Source organism: Dissoconium aciculare, assembly GCF_010015565.1.
Source record: "Dissoconium aciculare CBS 342.82 unplaced genomic scaffold K489scaffold_3, whole genome shotgun sequence".
NCBI classification, from domain to species: domain Eukaryota; kingdom Fungi; phylum Ascomycota; class Dothideomycetes; order Mycosphaerellales; family Dissoconiaceae; genus Dissoconium; species Dissoconium aciculare.
Window position 1 is genome coordinate 1652391 of NW_022984953.1, and position 18534 is coordinate 1670924.

The 18534-nt window shown below is 51.4% G+C and overlaps 6 protein-coding genes across 6 annotated transcripts; 1 reads left to right on the forward strand and 5 right to left on the reverse strand.

Annotated features, from left to right (window-relative positions):
• Positions 1-544: 544 nt before the first annotated feature.
• Positions 545-5252, reverse strand: K489DRAFT_408068 (uncharacterized protein; the record flags this gene model as incomplete). The annotated part of the gene is made up of 2 exons (XM_033607429.1): positions 545-628; positions 696-5252. The coding sequence occupies 2 exons, from the start codon at positions 5250-5252 to the stop codon at positions 545-547; spliced, it is 4641 nt and encodes a 1546-aa protein (XP_033462440.1).
• A 1414-nt stretch (positions 5253-6666) lies between these two features.
• Positions 6667-8072, reverse strand: K489DRAFT_377954 (MFS transporter). The gene is made up of 3 exons (XM_033604281.1): positions 7360-8072; positions 7065-7296; positions 6667-7006 (listed from the first exon to the last, which is right to left on the reverse strand). The coding sequence occupies exons 1-3, from the start codon at positions 8034-8036 to the stop codon at positions 6836-6838; spliced, it is 1080 nt and encodes a 359-aa protein (XP_033462441.1). The 5' UTR covers positions 8037-8072; the 3' UTR covers positions 6667-6835.
• A 90-nt stretch (positions 8073-8162) lies between these two features.
• On the reverse strand, positions 8163-8655 carry K489DRAFT_156810 (uncharacterized protein). Its single transcript, XM_033599269.1, has one exon. The coding sequence runs from the start codon at positions 8535-8537 to the stop codon at positions 8256-8258; it is 282 nt and encodes a 93-aa protein (XP_033462442.1). The 5' UTR covers positions 8538-8655; the 3' UTR covers positions 8163-8255.
• A 2524-nt stretch (positions 8656-11179) lies between these two features.
• K489DRAFT_377956 (uncharacterized protein) lies at positions 11180-13522 on the reverse strand. Its single transcript, XM_033604282.1, has one exon. It carries the CDS (start codon positions 13306-13308, stop codon positions 11668-11670), a length of 1641 nt encoding a protein of 546 aa, XP_033462443.1. The 5' UTR covers positions 13309-13522; the 3' UTR covers positions 11180-11667.
• Positions 13523-14539: 1017 nt separating this feature from the next.
• Positions 14540-16288, forward strand: K489DRAFT_408071 (MFS multidrug transporter; the record flags this gene model as incomplete). Its single annotated transcript, XM_033607430.1, has 4 exons — positions 14540-14644; positions 14704-14993; positions 15059-15644; positions 15710-16288. The coding sequence occupies 4 exons, from the start codon at positions 14540-14542 to the stop codon at positions 16286-16288; spliced, it is 1560 nt and encodes a 519-aa protein (XP_033462444.1).
• On the reverse strand, positions 16167-18463 carry K489DRAFT_393222 (Metallo-dependent hydrolase). Its single transcript, XM_033606765.1, has one exon. The coding sequence runs from the start codon at positions 18155-18157 to the stop codon at positions 16388-16390; it is 1770 nt and encodes a 589-aa protein (XP_033462445.1). The 5' UTR covers positions 18158-18463; the 3' UTR covers positions 16167-16387.
• Positions 18464-18534: the final 71 nt, after the last annotated feature.

An 18534-nucleotide genomic window follows, 5' to 3' on the forward strand; every position in this document is an offset into this window, starting at 1 on the left:
ATGAACCGGCCATAGTTATGTACAGATAGGTATGTTCATAAACAATTTCGTAAGCATCAAGAGCAGGGCAATCGAGCCCCGCCGTAAGGTACATTACATGCATTCATCCAACAACTGGTCTGAAAAGGGAGACGAATAGTCCGTCACAATAGTCTAGCTCGGCAGGCTGACAAGCACTTTGTCGCGCCCATCCCGAGGCGGTGACTCGGCCTCTGTGGCCAGTGCCGACTTATCTACAGCTGTTTGCTGGGAAGCGAGCAGGCGCGTATCAAACTGTATCGTGTTCGTGCAAAATGCTATAGTGTCGGGATCCTGCATGGCACATCGGCCGTGTGATGGTTTCAAAGCCATGCAGGACGCCTCGATCTTGAGCACCATGTTGTGCATCACTAGCGGCCGAGTGGGCTGGCTGTCAAGAGCCAGTGACTCAATTGAGGGCCCGAAAGACGGGTAGTGGGCGCGCAAGCGCTACGCGAGAGAATGAGTTAGGAGTGTGCTCCCTCGACAGCAGGTATGTCAGGAGCGGTCTCCGCAGGGTCTACGCTCATGTCGCAGCATAACGAGCTAGTAATTCCTCGATCTTAGGCAGAAGTTCGGGAATGCGGAAGGGCTTTGATACGACATCATCCTACGAAATCCTACCGTCAGCATTGGGGTTACATCATGAGTGGTGTGAGATTTTGTGAGAAACTTACCATTCCGGCATCCATGGCCGTCTGCACTTGTTCCGGTCGAGCATTTGCAGTCACGGCGATGATGGGCACGTGGCCGGTGAGCTTGCCCTGTGCCTCAAATTCCCGGATGCGACGTGTGCATGTCAGACCATCCATGATTGGCATTTCCTGGTCCATTAGAATTACACCCAGGTCGATCTTTTCACTGGCAGGGCGGTCGTCTTTCCAATAAGTGGATTGCATGAGCCGTTCAATTGCTTCACCGCCATGATTGGCCAGATGCACTTCGGCGCCCAATGTCTTGAGCTGCTTCTGCAGTACCCTTTGATTCACAAGGTTGTCTTCCACTATGAGTACCTTCTTGACCATATTAGCAGTAATTGCAGCAGCATCGAGCTTGGCATCCGTGCCCGCAGATTGAAGACGGCTATTTGTTTTATTGCCCCGTTGGTCAGAGTTGAGCGGGATTCGTTTCTGGCCAGTAGCGCCGTCGGTGTCGACCGTTGGAGTCGATGTGCGACGCGCAGACACGTAGAAGCTGAAGATGGAACCTTTCCCAGCCTCACTCTCGACGCCAATCTCACCTCCTTGTAGCTCTGTCAACTCGCGTGAAATAAACAAGCCCAACCCCGACCCGCCATATTGAACATGTGTCCGTGGTGAAGCCTGTGAGAAGCGCATGAAGAGTAGTTTCTTCTCCTCAGGATTCAAGCCCCGCCCAGTATCTCGCACCGAGAAGAGGATGTATACCAGCTCGCCTTCACCCCAATCAGAATCTTTCATGGCATCCTTATTTTTGCTGCGGGTCGAGAAATACTTGACAGGCGCATCAGCTTTCGTGCTAGGCTTCACCTTCGATGCCGCAATCGTGACAGTGATGGTTCGCTTGCTTTCAGGGCTCGTGAATTTGATTGCGTTTGTCGTCAAGTTGATGAGCACCTGCAAAACTCGACTGGGGTCGAAACGGACCCAGTCGAGTTTCATCTCACGGAAAGAGATATCGACGACAAATTTCATCTGAATATCGTTGGCCTGTAGCTCACCTTCGTGCATTTTCAAGGCTCGTTCGACGACATCGAGAGGCCGGGCGTCAACTGGAGTCACAAGCAGGAGTTGCGAGTCAAGTTTGCTCAAAGTGAGAATATCGTCCACAATCCTCTTTTGGTGTTGACTGCAAAGTCTGATGGTTTGCGCTGCATCCAGACAACCGGCGAGCACTTCTTCTGACATTGTAGTGGTGCCGCTGTTCTTCAATCGACTCAAGGAAAGCTCAATCTCGTCGGAACATTGTAAAATTGCCGACAAGGGATTTCGCATCTCGTGGGAGGTCATATCGATGAAGTTTTCCTGCTGGCGCTTCAATTCCACAGCTTCTTCCATCTTGCGAGTTTGTAATCCTTCGGCCCATTTCTGTTGACTGATGTCTGTGATGACACCAAATATACTTTTGAGGCGACCAGTTTCGTCCGTCTCAGGATAGCAAGAGAAGAGAACCCAGGTGTCGCTCTTGATTCCAGTCCGACTGTGCCAGGGAGCCTTGAATCTGAATTCGCCATTGACAGACTTCTTACTAATCACTAGGTCATGCCAAAGCGATGAGACATATGCCTTGTCCTCGACCATGATCGCATCCATCCATTCATCAGGCCCCTGCAATGTTTTGGAGACCCGCGAGATGTGATACCAAGTATCATTGGCGAAAGTAATTTTGCCGTCGCTGCCAGCGATAAACATGCCGACTGGGGCAAACTCAGCCATGCGCGTGAATTTTGTCTCACTTTCCATTGCTTCTTGCGTCCGTGCAGCGAGTTGCTCGGACAGCTCAATGCGATCCAAAGCTGCAAGTTGAGCGGCCTTTTGTCCTCGGCGAATCTCTTCTTCGAATAGCACCACAGATGCCAGAGATGTTGCAAGTTGTCGAGCCAGGAGCTGTACGAACAAGCTATAATCATCATCGTAAGGTCGTCGAGGATTGACACCGAGCACGAGGAAGCCCAATACGATTTCCGCCGTCGTGGTGGGATAAATCGGACAAACGAGCACAGCTTTAAGCGGGTCACCAAAGCCGCGAGGTTCCAGGCCTGCTAGCAGCTCTTTCGGCAGCTCATGAGCATCAGTCCCGAGAAGCACTGGCTTATTTGTCTTCATGACTTCTCTGAAGATGGGACCGAAGCCCTCCTGCCCAGCCTTGAAATCAATTTGCCGTGGGGCGACCGGGTGATCGTCGGGCACACCTAAGGCTCCCTCTAACAAGCATTGTCGTGATCCAAATGTGGAATTGGAATGCATGCTGCTTGTGTCGCTGTCGCTGTCGTCACTGACCGAATACAGTAAGAGGAAAGGGCAGTCGTATTCATTTAGGGCTAAAGAAGCAAGCACCTCGGCCCAGAATCCCTTCACATCTCTCGCGGAGGCAGTTCTCTCGCCTACTTCGCGTAGTGTCAGCATGCGTCGTTCAGCGATCTTGCGTCTTGTCTTTTCGAAGGCGGGATTGTAGAGACCCATGACGCTGCCATCACTGCCAACCATTGGAATGATTGACCAAGAAAAGTAGGTCTCCTCCAAGAGATCGCTGCGTCGAACGAAGAGACAATCATCGTCTTTCATGGTGGCTTCTCCAGTGCTTCTAGCATTTGCAAATACGTCTTTAACTTCGTCCCAGATCTCAGCCCACGCAACACGGTAGCTCATGCCCATCATAGAAGGGTGCTTCTGACCGGCGAGTACAACATAAGCTTCATTGTAAATTGCAATGAGATCATCGCCCCAGTACATGGCTGCCGGATGCGGTGAAGCCATGATGAGATTGCACATCTGCCGAAGATCAGGACTCCAGTTCTCGATCGGGCCCAGGCTTGTAGAACTCCAGTCGATGCTGCGTGCGAATTTGATATGCTCTGGCATGTTATCGGAGACAGGTAAACGGGTCCAATCAAAACATGGTGCATCCATCTCCTCAGTCCGCAAGAGACTCAGTGCGTATTGCTCGGCATCATGCACATAGTCTCCAGGAAAATCGGCGTGCGATGCACTTGGTTGCGGCCCATTAGATACTGATGAATTGTGATCTTGTGGTCCTGCCGTCTGTATTTGACCGGCAGGTGATATGTCCATTTCGCCATTGCTGGTGAGTAAAGGGATAGGAAATGGCGTTGTTGTCGGTGGCACCTGCTCGATAGTAGCCACGACCTCGGCGGACAAGCTACTCGCACTATCAGACGTCGGAGGAATCGTGGTAAGACGGGTGCCCCCGAAATAGTCTGTAGGCTCATGCAATGGCTCGAGACTCAATTTTCTTTGATGAGGTGGAACGCTGTTGCGCGTTGAATCTTGCAATGCGGAATTTGTGGACCCAAATACGCCACTGATGATCCGCAATCGCCTGCGTACCGTGGAACAGTTCCAGGTCAGGCTAGCATAGGTGAAAGGTGGGAGACAGACATTGAGGCTTTCACCATTGACTGCCGCACCCAAGAGCCACACCTTGAACTGCAGGAATGATTCCTGACCGGGCGAGGCTGAATCCGGATATACGCCTGCACAGAGGCTCTGCAAGCCATCATACGAACGCAGTGCCGGATTCGCGAACAGCAAATGTAACGCCGTATGCTCTCCATAATTGCTGCCATCCCCTAGGTCTACGATGAATGTTGGCCGCTCATCCTGCTCCAGTAATTCCGCGATGCCGGTGGAATTAAGCAGCCCCGCTCCGGTATACTCCCTACTACCAATACTCTCGGGGCTGTGACTACGTCCGGTGCTGGCGCGCTCTACGCTGTGGCGATGATACGAAGGGGCGCTGGTCGGTCCTGAACTGGGGTGCGCGGAGGTTATTGTCCCTCTAGCCAGGCTCACCGTCTTCACGTGGCTGTCTTCACTGCGTGAAGTACTTAACATTCTCGCCGCCGCCTCGCTGCTCGAGAAGCGCGGCGGCAGAATCGGCCGTGATTGAGGATGGTTTCTAAAGAATAATGGCGAGGTCGGTTGATCAAGCGGCTCGAACAGGTTTCGTAGGGGCCCAAAGTTTGTGCCGCTCAGAGTATGTTTGGGCCGCGCTTGGAACTGGAGCCGTTTCTGAGAGGGCTCCGACGTAGGGCCGCGATGACCAATGCCTGGAATGAACAGATTGTGATCGCCGTCTCGTTTGCGTTTCGACAGTATGCTCGTAGGCGCTGGTGCAGTCGGCGTAACGGACCCGAACGAAGCTCTTTCCGTCGCTTGTGGTGTTGGTTCGAGCGCGCGAAATCCCACGCTTCGGCGGTGTTTCGGGGTATGTGAAGCTGTCGCTGGCCCAGACGTTGAGCTGTGGTCAACAAAAGTTGTCCATATCGATCGCGATGGTTGGGTTTTCTCTTGGCTAGGCGTCGCTGGGGCGGGAGACGATTTGGGAATGATTGAGTCGGCAGTTGAATCAGCGTGCGCTCCTGGTGTGCGCTCGGCGACGGGTGTCGAAGGGCGAGAAGGCTCCGATTTGGCTGAAACTGCTAGAGTATCCGAGGACAACGACGTCACAGATTGGGATATCTTGCGTTCAGACCGCGGCGTGAAAATAGACGGGTTGCTCGATGTTTGGCTCATTCCTGGCGCATCTCGAGATTGATGCGGCAGGCATGTAGTAGTGGGGCGACAGTTGTGGCCACAGCGGCGACGGTGAAGAAGGTACAGGGAGGCAGCATAGATGTTCTGTCCGATCTCATAGATCAGCGATCCTCGATCAGATCTGCACGCATGTGAGGTAGAATTTGGCAGAGACGTCTGGTCATCACGAGCGGATATCCCTTATTCCTCACACCCACCAGTGTGAATTCGCGGTCTGGTCGGGCAGGAGCGGTTTTACCGTGATGTTGATTGACGAAATCGTCCGACAACAGTGGTGTAGAATACGGATGACTATTCACACCAAGATCCGCGGATGACGGAGGAGGAGACGCCAAAGGCCAAACCGGGGCGAGGCTTCCCGATGGAGGCGCTGCCAAGGAGTTGGACAGCGATGCACGGTCCGAAAGTTCCGTCGGCGGTCGCGAAGCCCTATCCGCAGTCGACTTCGGTGCAAATGTTCGGTACAGATGTGATGTGCAGACTGAGAAGTGGCAACGGTCGAGCATTGAGGGACTGTTATGTGCGTCGAAGATATGTTCCTCCTCGCCCACGACTTGGAGGCGGGATCATCAGGGATTAAGGGCGTTGTCGATTCGTCGCCAACAAAATGCACTGACATCATATTCATCGCCTGACGCCTTGTGACAAAGAGAACGTCGTCTAAACTCGTACGAGCAACGGATCAAATTTCAAAATTGAGTAATGCTAGCCGTCGCGGATTCCAGCATGACGAATTTGCCTGTGAGGGCGATCGAAGGCCTTGAGATGGAGAGATTGTCGCATCATTGCAAAAGAAAATCACAGCGTGCGCCAAGCCAGATTACCTTGAATCTCTGGGAACAAAGAGAATGAATCGCTAGCGCATTCCAAATGTCCCCTGTGTGATCTTCGAAATATGAATTGTGGGTTCAAGATGTTCCTCGTGGGTTCGCTGGCATTGTGTTCCATCGTTCCAGCAACCGGTATCAAAGAGCGGAATGTCAAATACGATCAAGCAAAGCACATCACAGCGCGCACCTTCTCACATAGCAGGCAGCATGCAGCTGGCACATTTCCTCGTTGAGTGCTCTATCGGATACGAACTCGGTCTTTCCATTTCCATGACTGAGGCAACGAATTTATAGCATCGTCAAGGCGAATCTCAAGGACAAATCGTTCATCAAGGAAATAATACAGACTCTAAAGACGTCACGGAGCGTGTTTAATAGCTGTCAGGTGCGACACTGAACTTGCAACGATACTGCTTCTACAGATCGGCTGAAGTTGTGCGTTAGTAGCGCTAGTGCTGACGTATCAAGCCTTCCATAAGGCTTGCAAGAGCTTGACAGATGCATCTGCTTCATTGTTTCAGCGTTTCTGCGCCGTGACTCTGTGAGCCTTCTCCGGACAATTGTTCGAGATCAAGGCGATACTACAGCGCATCACGGAGCAGTCCAGGAATCCATGAGGGCAACTTCGACGACAATCTGATTTAGTCCTTTTGATCATTACCAGATATCGCACGATCTCCATTCACACAGCGTGGAAACGCAGACAAATCCTTGTGCAGAGCTTTAGTTTCCTCAATAGGCAAAGGCCAAGATGCTCTCGTCTGCATTCTGTCGGATTCCCTTGTTGAGCTTCTTGAGCCAGATCTTCATGACCCATGCGGACGCGGCACATGCCAGTGAAAACCCTGCACTTGAGCCCATTGCGATGGCGTAACGCGGCTCGTCTGAGACCGGCCATAGATACTGGACACTGATCAGCGATTCGTTCCGGAAGGCGTCGATGTAAATCGTTAATGCTTACTGGAGTCCAGATGAAGGATGCATTCGCGATCGTGTTCACGATGGCGAGCGAAGAAGCTTTCTTCTCCTTCGTCTGCCCACAAGTCGCCGTGACCCAACCAAGAATAATGCTGTTGACTGCATATGTTCCGATGGCGAAGACGCACATTGCAAAATACCGCGCTCCTGTGTTGAGTGTGGCGGCACCGAGCACGAAGCCAAAGATGGCGACTGCCTTTGAAGCTGTGATATGCCTGCGCAAATACTGAGTCAGCCTTTGACGTATCCGTGAGTTTGATCAATATTTCATCACTTACCACGTCCGCTCATTGTGGTGGCCTGAGCTCCACGACCAAGCAATACTGATGATTCCAGCAATTAGGTAAGGCGGGCAGGTGAGGACGAGAGTGATGGTCGTGTCAAAGCCAAGCGTCTTGACCGCAGTAGGGAAGAAGTTCTTGAAGCCATTAGCTGCGAGATGCATGTGTTGCATGAACGAGAAAAGCCAGATCTTGGGATCTTTGGCGGCTTCCTTGAGTCCAGCCCACGAGCTGGTGTGTCCCTTCGCGCCGACGGTGTCTGCAAGAATTCGTCCATTGGCAAGCTCACGCTCCTCCTGGGTGAGCCAGCGAGTCTGGAGAGGGTCATCGGGCAAGATGAAAGCAGATCCAACGGCGATGATGAACGTCACGATGCCCTGAATGATGAACAGCCATCTCCAGCCAGCCAGACCGGCCAGACCATCCATCTTGAAGATGCCGGCAGCAATCAAGCCCGCAAATGCAGTTGCCAGGATGTTTCCGGTGTACAAGATACTGATACGCGTGGCAATCTCTTTCCGGGTGTAAAAGATTCCGAGGATGTACAGAGCACCGGGGTAATAAGGAGCTTCAGTCACTCCCAGGAAGAATCTCGTCAGAAGCAGACCAGTAAAGTCTTTGCTGACAGCTGTGAGTGTGGAGACAACAGCCCAAAGCGCCATACATCCAGCCATATAATATGATGGACGAACTCTTGTGATGAGCATGTTGGATGGAATTTGGCCGAGAATGTAGCCCTGAAATGAAGATCAGCTGAATGCGGGGCCAACTTTGTCATCTTTTTTATGATGCTTACCACAAACAGGATGCTGACGCAGGTCTGATATTGCGCGCTGCTCAAGTTCAGGTCCTTCTCGAGACTGCTCAAGCGAGCCAGCGCGATGGCATTCCGATCAAGATAGTTCAACCAGTACATAGACCATAACCTGGAGACACGTCAGATGGAAAGACCATTGAATCCTTCTTAACACGCGATAGACTGACATCGGCATGATGTACCAGTCAAGCTTCTTCACAAGCCTGATTTCTTTGGGGTCCGTCTTTCGATGGGCACCGGAGTAATCGAACGTCGGCTGTCGGTCGAGCTTCTCAAGAAAATCATCATTGGTCTGAGTGGGAGAGAGGGTCTCAGTATGAGAGACGATCGTCTTCTCATCAACCTTGGTTGTGGCCATGATGGGTGAGCAAGAACAATGATGAAACTTAAGGTCAAGAAAATGTGATTGATGGGGATTTACCAATCTGATCGATACAGATTTCTCTCATGACTTCGCGCGGACTATCCCAATCTTATATCTCTACTTTTGCCATCGCGACATAGCAAGGCACGCTCGAAATGACTCCATCGTCCCAATAGCCTCTGCACACCACACGGAGCAGACCGGGGTGATATCTTCACCATGCTGCATGATCAACAGCGTTGGCATCTTGGAAACGCCTCGTACTGAGCGCCGCAACACGAAGACAAACTCCAAGAAGGTTGCACATTTGCTGTACTGAAATCCAGTTCTCGAAGTCGATGTGATCCAGAGCTCCGTGAAGGCGTCCCAGACGTGTTACATGCCAAGGCTGACGGTCTTGGTCGTAGCCATGAACTTGTGGGGTCCCCGGACTGAAGCGGGCGATTTGATTGCGGGGTATGTACCATTACCAGCCTCCCATCCATCAATAGTGACCAAGGCAAGACGTATCAACGAGCGATGGTGCAATCGAAACATAGAAGAGATAGGCACCCGGAAGGTGCAGAAACCTTCAATTGAGCTACTTGCATTTTGATATTAACTGCGGGAATTCCTTTAATGCGGGACTTCCGACTGATAGCATTGCCAAGCACGGCGTCCGTCTCGAAATGGAGCTGCGCCGTTCGAGATCGTTGCTCGCGCGAACGCCCCGTGGACATCGCGTGGCAGGACAAAGTCTGGGGTAGACAGGGCGGGTTGATATTTTCGGGACCGGCTAGTCTATCCACAGATACCAGACTACATCTTCTCCCAAGTGGGAAGACCCTCACGATCGTGCATGGCCTGTCGCCGTGAGAGCGGCTGTAGTAGGCATTTGAAGGCTCTACCTCGCCGCCACCATCCTTGCTTTTCAACAAGGTTATTACTGTACCGAACGACTTCGCCGCATTCTACATACTGAAAGTCAGTGAGTCTTGCACGTCTGTAAGCACAATCGTGCTCATGGTATGACGATACATGAACCACATCTTCAGGTTTGCGATCACGTATCCAAGGCTTGTCAAGCTCCGATCCGAGCGGTCTTCTCGAGCCTCTGATCTATAGCCCATCTCCCATCGTGCACGATCTCCAGTGCTCTTTTTCGTTGAGTTCGAAATTCCCAACCGCTGATAACACCGCCAATCTCTTGGCTTACCCCGACACTACCCATGTGTCCGGATCAAGGAAGACGCCGAATTCCAGTCAGGTGTCCCAGTAGGTATTTCCATACTTGAGAAGAACGTGAATAGCCGCGTAGCCTTGGATGGGAGCCGGGAGATTTTCGGAATCAACGCCCGAGCAAGCCACACTTCTAAACGTCGGGTCCATCAAATGAAATCAGCTGACAGCCTATTGGTCAAGCATTTGAGCTCAGGCTGTTTCAATGAGGGACAACTCCTTGGCAATCTGCTTGTGACGGCGACTGGCGGGTTTTGTTGGGATTGAAGGTAGCCTTTACCAACTGCGCGATTTTGAGCCCTTGCGGAATGACTAGAGACGATACAATCATCATCACAGCGCTTTCTGAGCAGCGTCTTGGCGACTGAAGCCAAGGCAGAATCGCACGATATTGCCATCTCCACCTGACTCGCGCTCTCCTCATGTGAAGAGGCTCAGGGCATCCATGGGCGATTCGTGGTCTTTTGGAGAATAGAGCGATGACGTCGAAACGTGTCACAGACAGGCGAAACTCGGGATGTCGAAGCCTTGTGCCATTGATGAAAAGCTGTCACATCGGACGAGTAAAACAATGGTTAGAGATAGCCACCATCAGCGAGGCCGAACAATTCCTGCCGATTCTTTGCAATCACTCGGGAGACAACGAACAACTTCTGTCGTCTCTAATCTGACCCTTATTGTGACCATTGAGCGCAAAAGACTCGAAATGAGAAATCTGCACAAGAGACCCGATCGCTGAAGCCTGACGGTTTGCCCTTGTTTGCGAGATGACAACCAGAGAAAGTGTCTCGACGTAACATAGCATCAGCATTCCCACAGCGTTAGTCAATTGCGCCATTTTACTGAGTGACAGCACTCCTGTAGACCATTAGAATGGCGACCATGTACATTTCTTTAAAATATTCTCAGCGGCATGGTGGCAAATCTATCCGAACATGTTTCCATATTCTTCCTTTGTGCGGACCTCCACGCCAAGTGACATCAAGCTCATGAACTCTATGAGGGCATCTGATTCTGCGCAATGGGCTTGCATGGGTCCAGCGTTTGCTCAGAGCCGGATCATGGTCCACAACCTTGAAAGCTTTCGGTGGTGCACTGAGCAGATTAGTCAGACGAGATGCTCAGCGAGATCAGAAAGGCACACATGAACATTTCTTATGCAATCTCTGCGCATGGATCAAAGGCGGCAGTCGTTGAAATGATGGTCATTTGTCGCATTGGATAGTATTAACGTTAAAATGATGATGAAGCGCTCAGTCTCGTTTGGAGTACGTCCACGGAAGGTTTCGCTGTTCTAACCAGATTTGAGTCAGTTCAGCAGCATCGGCCTTCCCTGCCGCTCTCGGAGCTTCCTCCGGGACAAACGCTTTCTCACCATACAGATAGAGCGATCACGAACGGGGCTTAGAAATGAGGGCTATGCTGCGAAATCGCAGAACTGGATTGCAACTGCAGATCAGCGAGCCGGACTACTGCACCTCATCTCACAGCAAAGAAACAATGATCGAGTTTAAATCATACCATAGGGCTCACGCGATGAGGTATACAACTAATGAGGTCTGCTAGCCTGCACCGGTCCTTTTGTACACCATCGCCAATCCCCGTTTGTCATGCCATCATTCCCGATGCCCCGAGATGTTAAAATGCAGTCATGTTTTCTAAAGGTGTCCGACCAATCCCAAATACAACAATGAGCACCTAAGGACGCCAAATACCTTTTCGATCCCCTATTCATTCGTCGTGTCACATATGGAGCCAAAATCAGGTCCTAATCGCAAAAGCCCTGGTAACTAGGGATTAGTCTAGCCACACAAGAAGTCGCCCATGTGCAAGAAGTCATAAATGCTCTCTCCGCCCCAACAACGCCGTCGTAGGTCGTAGTCATCAACATAGCTGCCGTCCAGGTTTACATATGAGCATCGGACATGCCGATCCCATACGGATTCCTCTCCATGGATCCGCCCAACACGGAGTTGCCACTCATTCCAGGAGGACTGTGGTTGCTTTTGACATCGTCGCCAGAGCGCTTCTTCTCCTTCTTCGCCCAGCGCAAGCCACATGCATTACATAGGGTCTTCGGACCCTTGGGACCTTTACGCCATTCAGGCGAGTCGAGTGTGCCACAATCGGAGCACACGTACTCCTCGGCGACCTTGACCTTCTTCCGCTCTTTCTTCGAGCCGTCGCGGTCGCGATCAAGAAGAATAGCAATGCCTGCGTCACCGCGGATTAGAGCGGGGGATTGATCGCCTGTGCTGATGCCGTGACTTCGCTCGCCTTCCCGGTATTGGAGACCAGTCATGAGTTCGATGCTTTCGAGATGAGTGTTGTTGGCTTCGTATCGCGACATCTTGTCGGCGATGCTGTCGGGGCGCTGCGAGGACATCACAGAGCTAAGATTTTGTTGCGTCAGGGCTGTATTTGATACTGATGGCTTGGCGGGCGGAGGCATTCCCTGGTAGTCAGGCGTCTCTGCTATTGAATCTTCGCCGCGGAACAGCGAAGCAGTCCGCATAGGCGATTGTGCAGGATGCATCGGCGAGATGACGTTGCTACGGTATAGTCTAGCTTGCTCGGCGACCTCTTCCTCCTCTTCCTTTTTGAGCTCCTCTATTTTCTTTTTGAGGCGCTCATTCTCCATCTTATGTTCCAGGAAAGAGTCTAGCAGAGCCGCATTCTTCGTCGGGTACGGCCGAGCCATCATGAAAACTCCACTGCACAGCCCGCCCATTGAATTGGTGGCTGTTGCAGTTGTATTTGTGTCTGTGACGGTGGCTGCCGTTGTTGCAGTTGCATTCGCCGTTGCTCCCTGCGGCTGATTTTGTCCGTACCCTGCTGGCGTATTCTGTGCAAGATTGCCTGTCCGCCCAGTCACGTCAGAAGATATGTGAGGATGTCCGTCGCATTCGAAGATCGCGTAAGATGCGTCATCTTTCTTGAGCCGGTAAAAGAATCGCATGAACTTCCCGCTGGCTATGCTCTCATTGAACTCGCGCCAAAATATACCACTATCGTCCGGGTGGATGAATTCGATCATGAATTTTCCAGTGATCGCTGTAGGGTCGTGTCCTGTCAAGGCTTTACACGAAGGTGATACCCATAAAATTCTGCCATCTGGCGACAAAATGTGAAGAAAGTCTTTCACTTCCTCGATAATACGCTGTGACCAATTCCGCCTCTTAGTGAATTCCGTCAAGGTGCTGGACGTAGGTGGTGGAGCCATGCCAAACCCGGCTGGAGGTGGTCCGGCTCCTGCAACTGGCATGATCGATTCGCTGGGCGTCTGTGTCCGCACACTGCCCAGACTGTCTGGCATTGATCGCTCGAGTGGTAATCCTGGTGGTCCAGTGTGTCCTGACGGTCCGGAGGCACCAAGCTGTCGTGGGTGTTGGGGTAAAGGTCGGGGTCCCGGACCGAATATCTGTGGCTCGTTGGATCCGCCAAGGTCGAGATCGAGGTCCATCGGGAGAGGAATGTCCATATCCATCATCATCGTCGCATCGTGATCCATCATCATTTCCTGCCCGCCGCCTTGGGCTATCCCCATGTTCGAGGGAAGCCCAGAATCAGTCGGGTACCCCAGCGACATCCAGTCCTACTGGGGCGTGATCGTCGTGAGCTGCCTATCCCCACGTATCGGTCGCGGGTGCAGAGTAAGAATAAAGGTGTACAAGAATTGCAGTAGTCAGTCCGGTCTAGTGTTGATCCTGGTCGATCATATACTGTACACGTTGATCACTAAATCGCCATAGTAGTCGGGCTCCATGTGAAATCCGTACGAGGCTCGAGAAAGCGGAGAGGTCATCCGACGCATGACTCGCGCGGCCGCGTGAAGCGCCCGTCCATGCGCGCACGTGAACAAAGCAAGAGGAACGAACAATCGAAGCAGTTTACAGGCTCACCTTTCGTTGATTTAAGAGATTGGTAACAGTCCAGTAGATATTTCAAGAATTGCGCAACGATGATCTGCGTTAAGTGGTTGCTGGTCGTGCATCAATGATGAAGTGAACAGGACGCCATCGACTGTCGCTCACAGAACCATCACCCGCTGCGCAAAGCACATTTCTAGTACAACAGACCACACCGTTGGAAACACTTCATTTCCTTATCTGACTAGGTAGGTAGTTCTCATCCAGGCACAATACAGTCATACTCAGATAGCCGGACAACCTCGAGCCCGCCTCAGACGGAGCATTTCGCAACATGGAAAGGTGTCAGTGATGCAAACGAAGACTCATCATTCATCGCGGTAATCCCGTCATTGCCGCAGGCCCGGGGTGTTCCTTTCACAAAATAATTGAAGCCAACCTTGGAGAAGGTCATCAGGTGCTTTGCATTTTCATCGTCGGCAGGGAGATGCACTGCAGCCGATGATCGGCACGCCGCCGGACTTTGGGTGCCCGTGTCGCCGGCATAACCCGTTTATGTCCGACCATTGTAGTCTTGCCATCGCCGCTTCTTCGGCGTACAAAATTCAAGTATGCCTTTCCTGGCCACAGGCTTCGTGTGCAAGTCTATGGTTTCCTTCCATTCACCCGCCGATGCATATCTACCGACATCGCTGATACGTCGCCTTCTACCTAGTCTGTTGATGCTGAGAATGTGAAGGTTGTGGCGCCAACATCAGGTACACTCATGTACAAAGTTCTAGGGCATCATGACTTCAAACTGTGAGCACTATCCCCCTTCTACCTCTTAAATTGATTGCGACGCTTTTTCCAAATTTATCACCAAGATAATTATCCATCGATTGTTCAATGTCGGACAAAGCCCATACAATGTCAGGCAACGACCAATGTGCTCCTGATGCAGATGTCAGGACTTCTGAGCAGGGATATGCGAACCGAAAAAATGAGGATTCCGAAATTTCCGACCTATATCTGGTTTGTGAAGCATCTGACTGCCTCACAATGAGTTTAGACAGCATGCTAACGAGAAGTAGGTCGATTGGGATGGCCCCGAGGACTTGTCCAATCCCAAGAATTGGCCGTTCCACCGACGGTGGTTGGCGACAGGACTTGTCTCACTTGTCACTTTCATGACCCCGATCGTCTCGTCGATGATTGCGCCGGCTGAGATTTCCATTGCAAAAGATTTGAACATCACAGGCGGTCAACTGCAGTCGCAACTCATCTTCTCTATCTTCTTGCTCGCGTTTGCGATTGCGCCCTTCGTCCTAGCACCTCTAAGCGAGATCTTTGGGCGTATGATTGTGTTACAGGTATCAAATATGTACGGATATCTACCGGTTGCAGGTATTTTCGAGTCCGACATTGTGCTGACCTATGCTAATACAGCTGGTTTCTGGTTTTCAACCTGGCCTGTGGCTTTGCACACAATGAATCTCAAATGCTTGCATTCCGTTTCCTTGCTGGCCTTGGTGCAAGTGCCCCTCAAACTATCGGTGGCGGAGTTCTGTCCGATCTGTGGAAGCCAGAGCAACGTGGGCTCGCTGTCTCAATATACACCTTAGCACCTTTACTCGGTCCTGCGCTTGGACCGCTCATGGGAGCCTGGATTACCGAAAGGACTACATGGCGCTGGTTGGTGCATCCTCGAAAACGACTTCTAGACTCTGCTTACGAAGTTCATTGTAGGTCGTTCTGGGCTATAACAATCTTTGGTGTTTCTGTTCAAGTCTTACTATTCTTCACCCTGACCGAGACGTATGCGCCGACTATCCTGCGATGGAAAGCCGAACGATTACGCCGCGAGACTGGAAACGAGAAATTCCACACCAAATACGAGCTCAAAGATCGTGGTATCGGAGCCGTCATGCGGCGTGCCTCGGTCAGGGTTGTGATACTGCTGATCACGCAGCCCATTGTTATTTTTCTTGCAACTTTCATGGCCCTGACGTATGGAATAATTTACATCATGCTCGTGAGTGTTCAATTGCAATCAATTCTCGTCAATCCACCGAACTTCCAGCGTTGACGGAATTTTAGGCAACGTTCCCCCTGCTGTGGAGGGAGTACTATGGAGAGTCGACCGGCATTGGCGGACTAAACTACATCTCCATCATGATTGGATCTGTCACCGGCATGCAGATTGGTGCACGCCTGATTGATGTAATCTTTCGTCGTCTGAAACGAAAATCGATTAACCAAGAAGCAATTCCCGAATTCCGCGTTCCTCTGATGTTCGTCTCGACATTCCTCCTTGCGGCCGGCCTCCTCATTTACGGCTGGTCGGCACAAGCACGCCTACACTGGATCGTACCAAATGTCGGGGCCGCGATCTTTGCCATGGGCGTCAGCATCAATATGGCCTGCTTGCAGACATACACCATCGATGCGTACCCGGTTTACGCAGCCTCAGCGATCGGCGCAACAGCTGTAGCAAGAGCTTTGACCGGCTTCACGTTTCCGCTCTTCGCGCCCTCCATGTATGAGAGACTGGGCTGGGGCTGGGGAAATAGTGCACTAGCTTTATTGGTATTGATCATCGGCTACCCAGGAGCTACCATACTTTGGGTGTTTGGTGGAAGATTGCGGGCTGCATCGCCGTATGCAGCAAACAGCTGAACTCAAACCGTCACCGTTCGAAGAACGATGGAAGGCGTGCTAATCTAGTCGACCATACCTGGCTGTTGGAGAGTCTACCTTCTTATCGATAATGTACGTCTAGTCAAGCAGGTCCATGTCGGCTCCGTACTCCAATACCACCCATTGACAGAACTTTTCAAAATCACGCGCCCACTCCTTCATCCGTTGCGCTCGTATGCTCTTCCCAAATGAGCCTTCCTTGATCTCGGTCGCCCACTGCTTGGCAGAGCAGTCTTCAAAATTAGCCCAACGCACACTATTTTCGGCCAGGCTAGCCAATCCTTCTAGTCCAAGATTCTCAAATCCCTGCAGAGCCTGCCAGAAGTCGTGTGTCATTCCGGTGGCGCCTTGACCAAGAATCGAAGGATCGTCGTTGGATAAAGAGCACGGGACGCCGCGGGCCAATAAGGCCGGCAGAGGATGTGACATGATACTACCTGTCAGCCGTAGAATTTCATTGCTTACTGGGCAGCTTTCAATTAGGATTCGCTTCTCTTTCACCATATCGCACAGCATTGGATGCTTGTACAATGAGAACCCGTGTCCGATGCGTCGAGTACCAAGCAGTATGGCGTCGAAGAGATTCTCGTCGACAGAGTCTCCGTCCCCAAGCGTCTCACCGGCGTGGAAGAAGAACGGAATGTCCACTCCTGCTTCTGCGCACCGCTTCTTAAACCAGAAAATCTCGGGCACCATGTCGGAAAGAGGTCGACCCATGTCCTCTTGACCGACGAAATCGTAGCCGCCGATGAGATCTGGGAAGAGGAGTTTCATCTCTATACAGTTCTTCATGTCCTCAACTATTCTCCGCGGATCTGAGGCTCGGAGACCGGTCCAGATCATGCGAGCACCCCAAAATCCCTTGCCCGCCTCCGATGACTTGAACGATTCGATCTCGTCCTCCAGACAAGCTAGCATGTTCTCGTGATCGACGTCAGCCTCCTCACAGCCGGTTTTATAGAATGTGTCCACGAAGGTGGTTCGAATGTCTACCCATCTGACGCCGTCTTCGTGCAATTGCTCGAACATCTTCCGCAGGAAAGCACGGAAAATCGGTTCGTACTTTTGCAATGAATCTAAAATCCCAAAGCATGAGACAAATTTCTCCCATATTGCGTTCGGTCCGAGATGGTGTGATACCGCTTCTTCGGGAGATATCGAGACTCTCGAGATAAACCAGGTGATGAATGCGTCTCTGCCGCCGTCAGGAAATGCATCTGCCGCTTGCACGATAGGGATAAGTCTATCGCTCTCGTAGTCTGACGACCATATCGATGGTCCGGAGGAATATGATTGTGGTTTGGCAAACGCAAACCGAAAGACTTCTGTCTGTCGAGATTCGGTTGTGTGCAGTGCTTTCTCGGCTCGGATACACACTCCCTCTGTCTTCAGAGCCTGTTCCATGAGCCAACGATGATCGACCATTGCTGACAAATGACAATGTAACAGTGCACCCTTGGGCATTTTCCTGACGATCTGCCAAAGTTTGCTCTGCTCCATACGTCCTTTGGCGAGAGTAAACATCATGCCGGGATAGATTCCAGTATTGCCTGATCTGGCCAGCTCGTCCTCGGCTGCGGGATTCCACAGCGTCTGTTGTTCCTCGAACCGGATGGCGGAAATGATCGCTGCTGCTTCAGCGGCCATTGGCGATAGGGTCTCGCGGAATGCATGGTCGCTTCTTTGTCGTTTTTCTTGCGCCACTAAAGCATCACGACCGTCAAGATACTTTTGAATGAAGGGTTGATCGTAGGAGGGAACGCCTTCATTGCGAAGCCATTCTTCTTGATTATCATCATCGTCTATCTGTAGAGCATGGACTTGAGCTGGTAGATCTTCTGAAGCCATGGCGTCATCCGTCAATGTCGAATTGTGAAGGTTGTCTCCGCTGCTGTCTAGTTTGTTATGTCTATGTTGGATTTTCAATTGACATTAGCCGCTCTAATGGCCTGTGTGAACTAGACTCAACTGCGCTTGTTGAGCTTTATTTCGTCACTTGGATGGAAAGTTCTTGATATGAATTTGGCGTTTGTGAAATAATTCTCTTCAGCTCGAGGCGCAAGACTATGATCTCGATCGGAAGCCTTCGTACAACAAGCAGGTATATATAAGCCAGTTCGAATGATATGCATCAATACAGATCACTTGTCACAGTGAGATGATCGAATGGTTCACGTGTAGCACCACGTCATTCGTCTTGTTGAGCCCGAGTGTCCAGGAACCCT

Coding starts and splice junctions, on each gene's coding strand:
- K489DRAFT_377954 (XM_033604281.1), bottom strand. CDS start 8,036: ATGGCTGGATGTATGGCGCTTTGGGCTGTTGTCTCCACACTCACAGCT. Junction 7,297..7,359: donor CACCACAATGAGCGGACGTG/GTAAGTGATGAA, acceptor GTATTTGCGCAG/GCATATCACAGCTTCAAAGG. Junction 7,007..7,064: donor CATCCTTCATCTGGACTCCA/GTAAGCATTAAC, acceptor ATCAGTGTCCAG/TATCTATGGCCGGTCTCAGA.
- K489DRAFT_156810 (XM_033599269.1), bottom strand. CDS start 8,537: ATGGCCACAACCAAGGTTGATGAGAAGACGATCGTCTCTCATACTGAG.
- K489DRAFT_377956 (XM_033604282.1), bottom strand. CDS start 13,308: ATGGGGATAGCCCAAGGCGGCGGGCAGGAAATGATGATGGATCACGAT.
- K489DRAFT_393222 (XM_033606765.1), bottom strand. CDS start 18,157: ATGGCTTCAGAAGATCTACCAGCTCAAGTCCATGCTCTACAGATAGAC.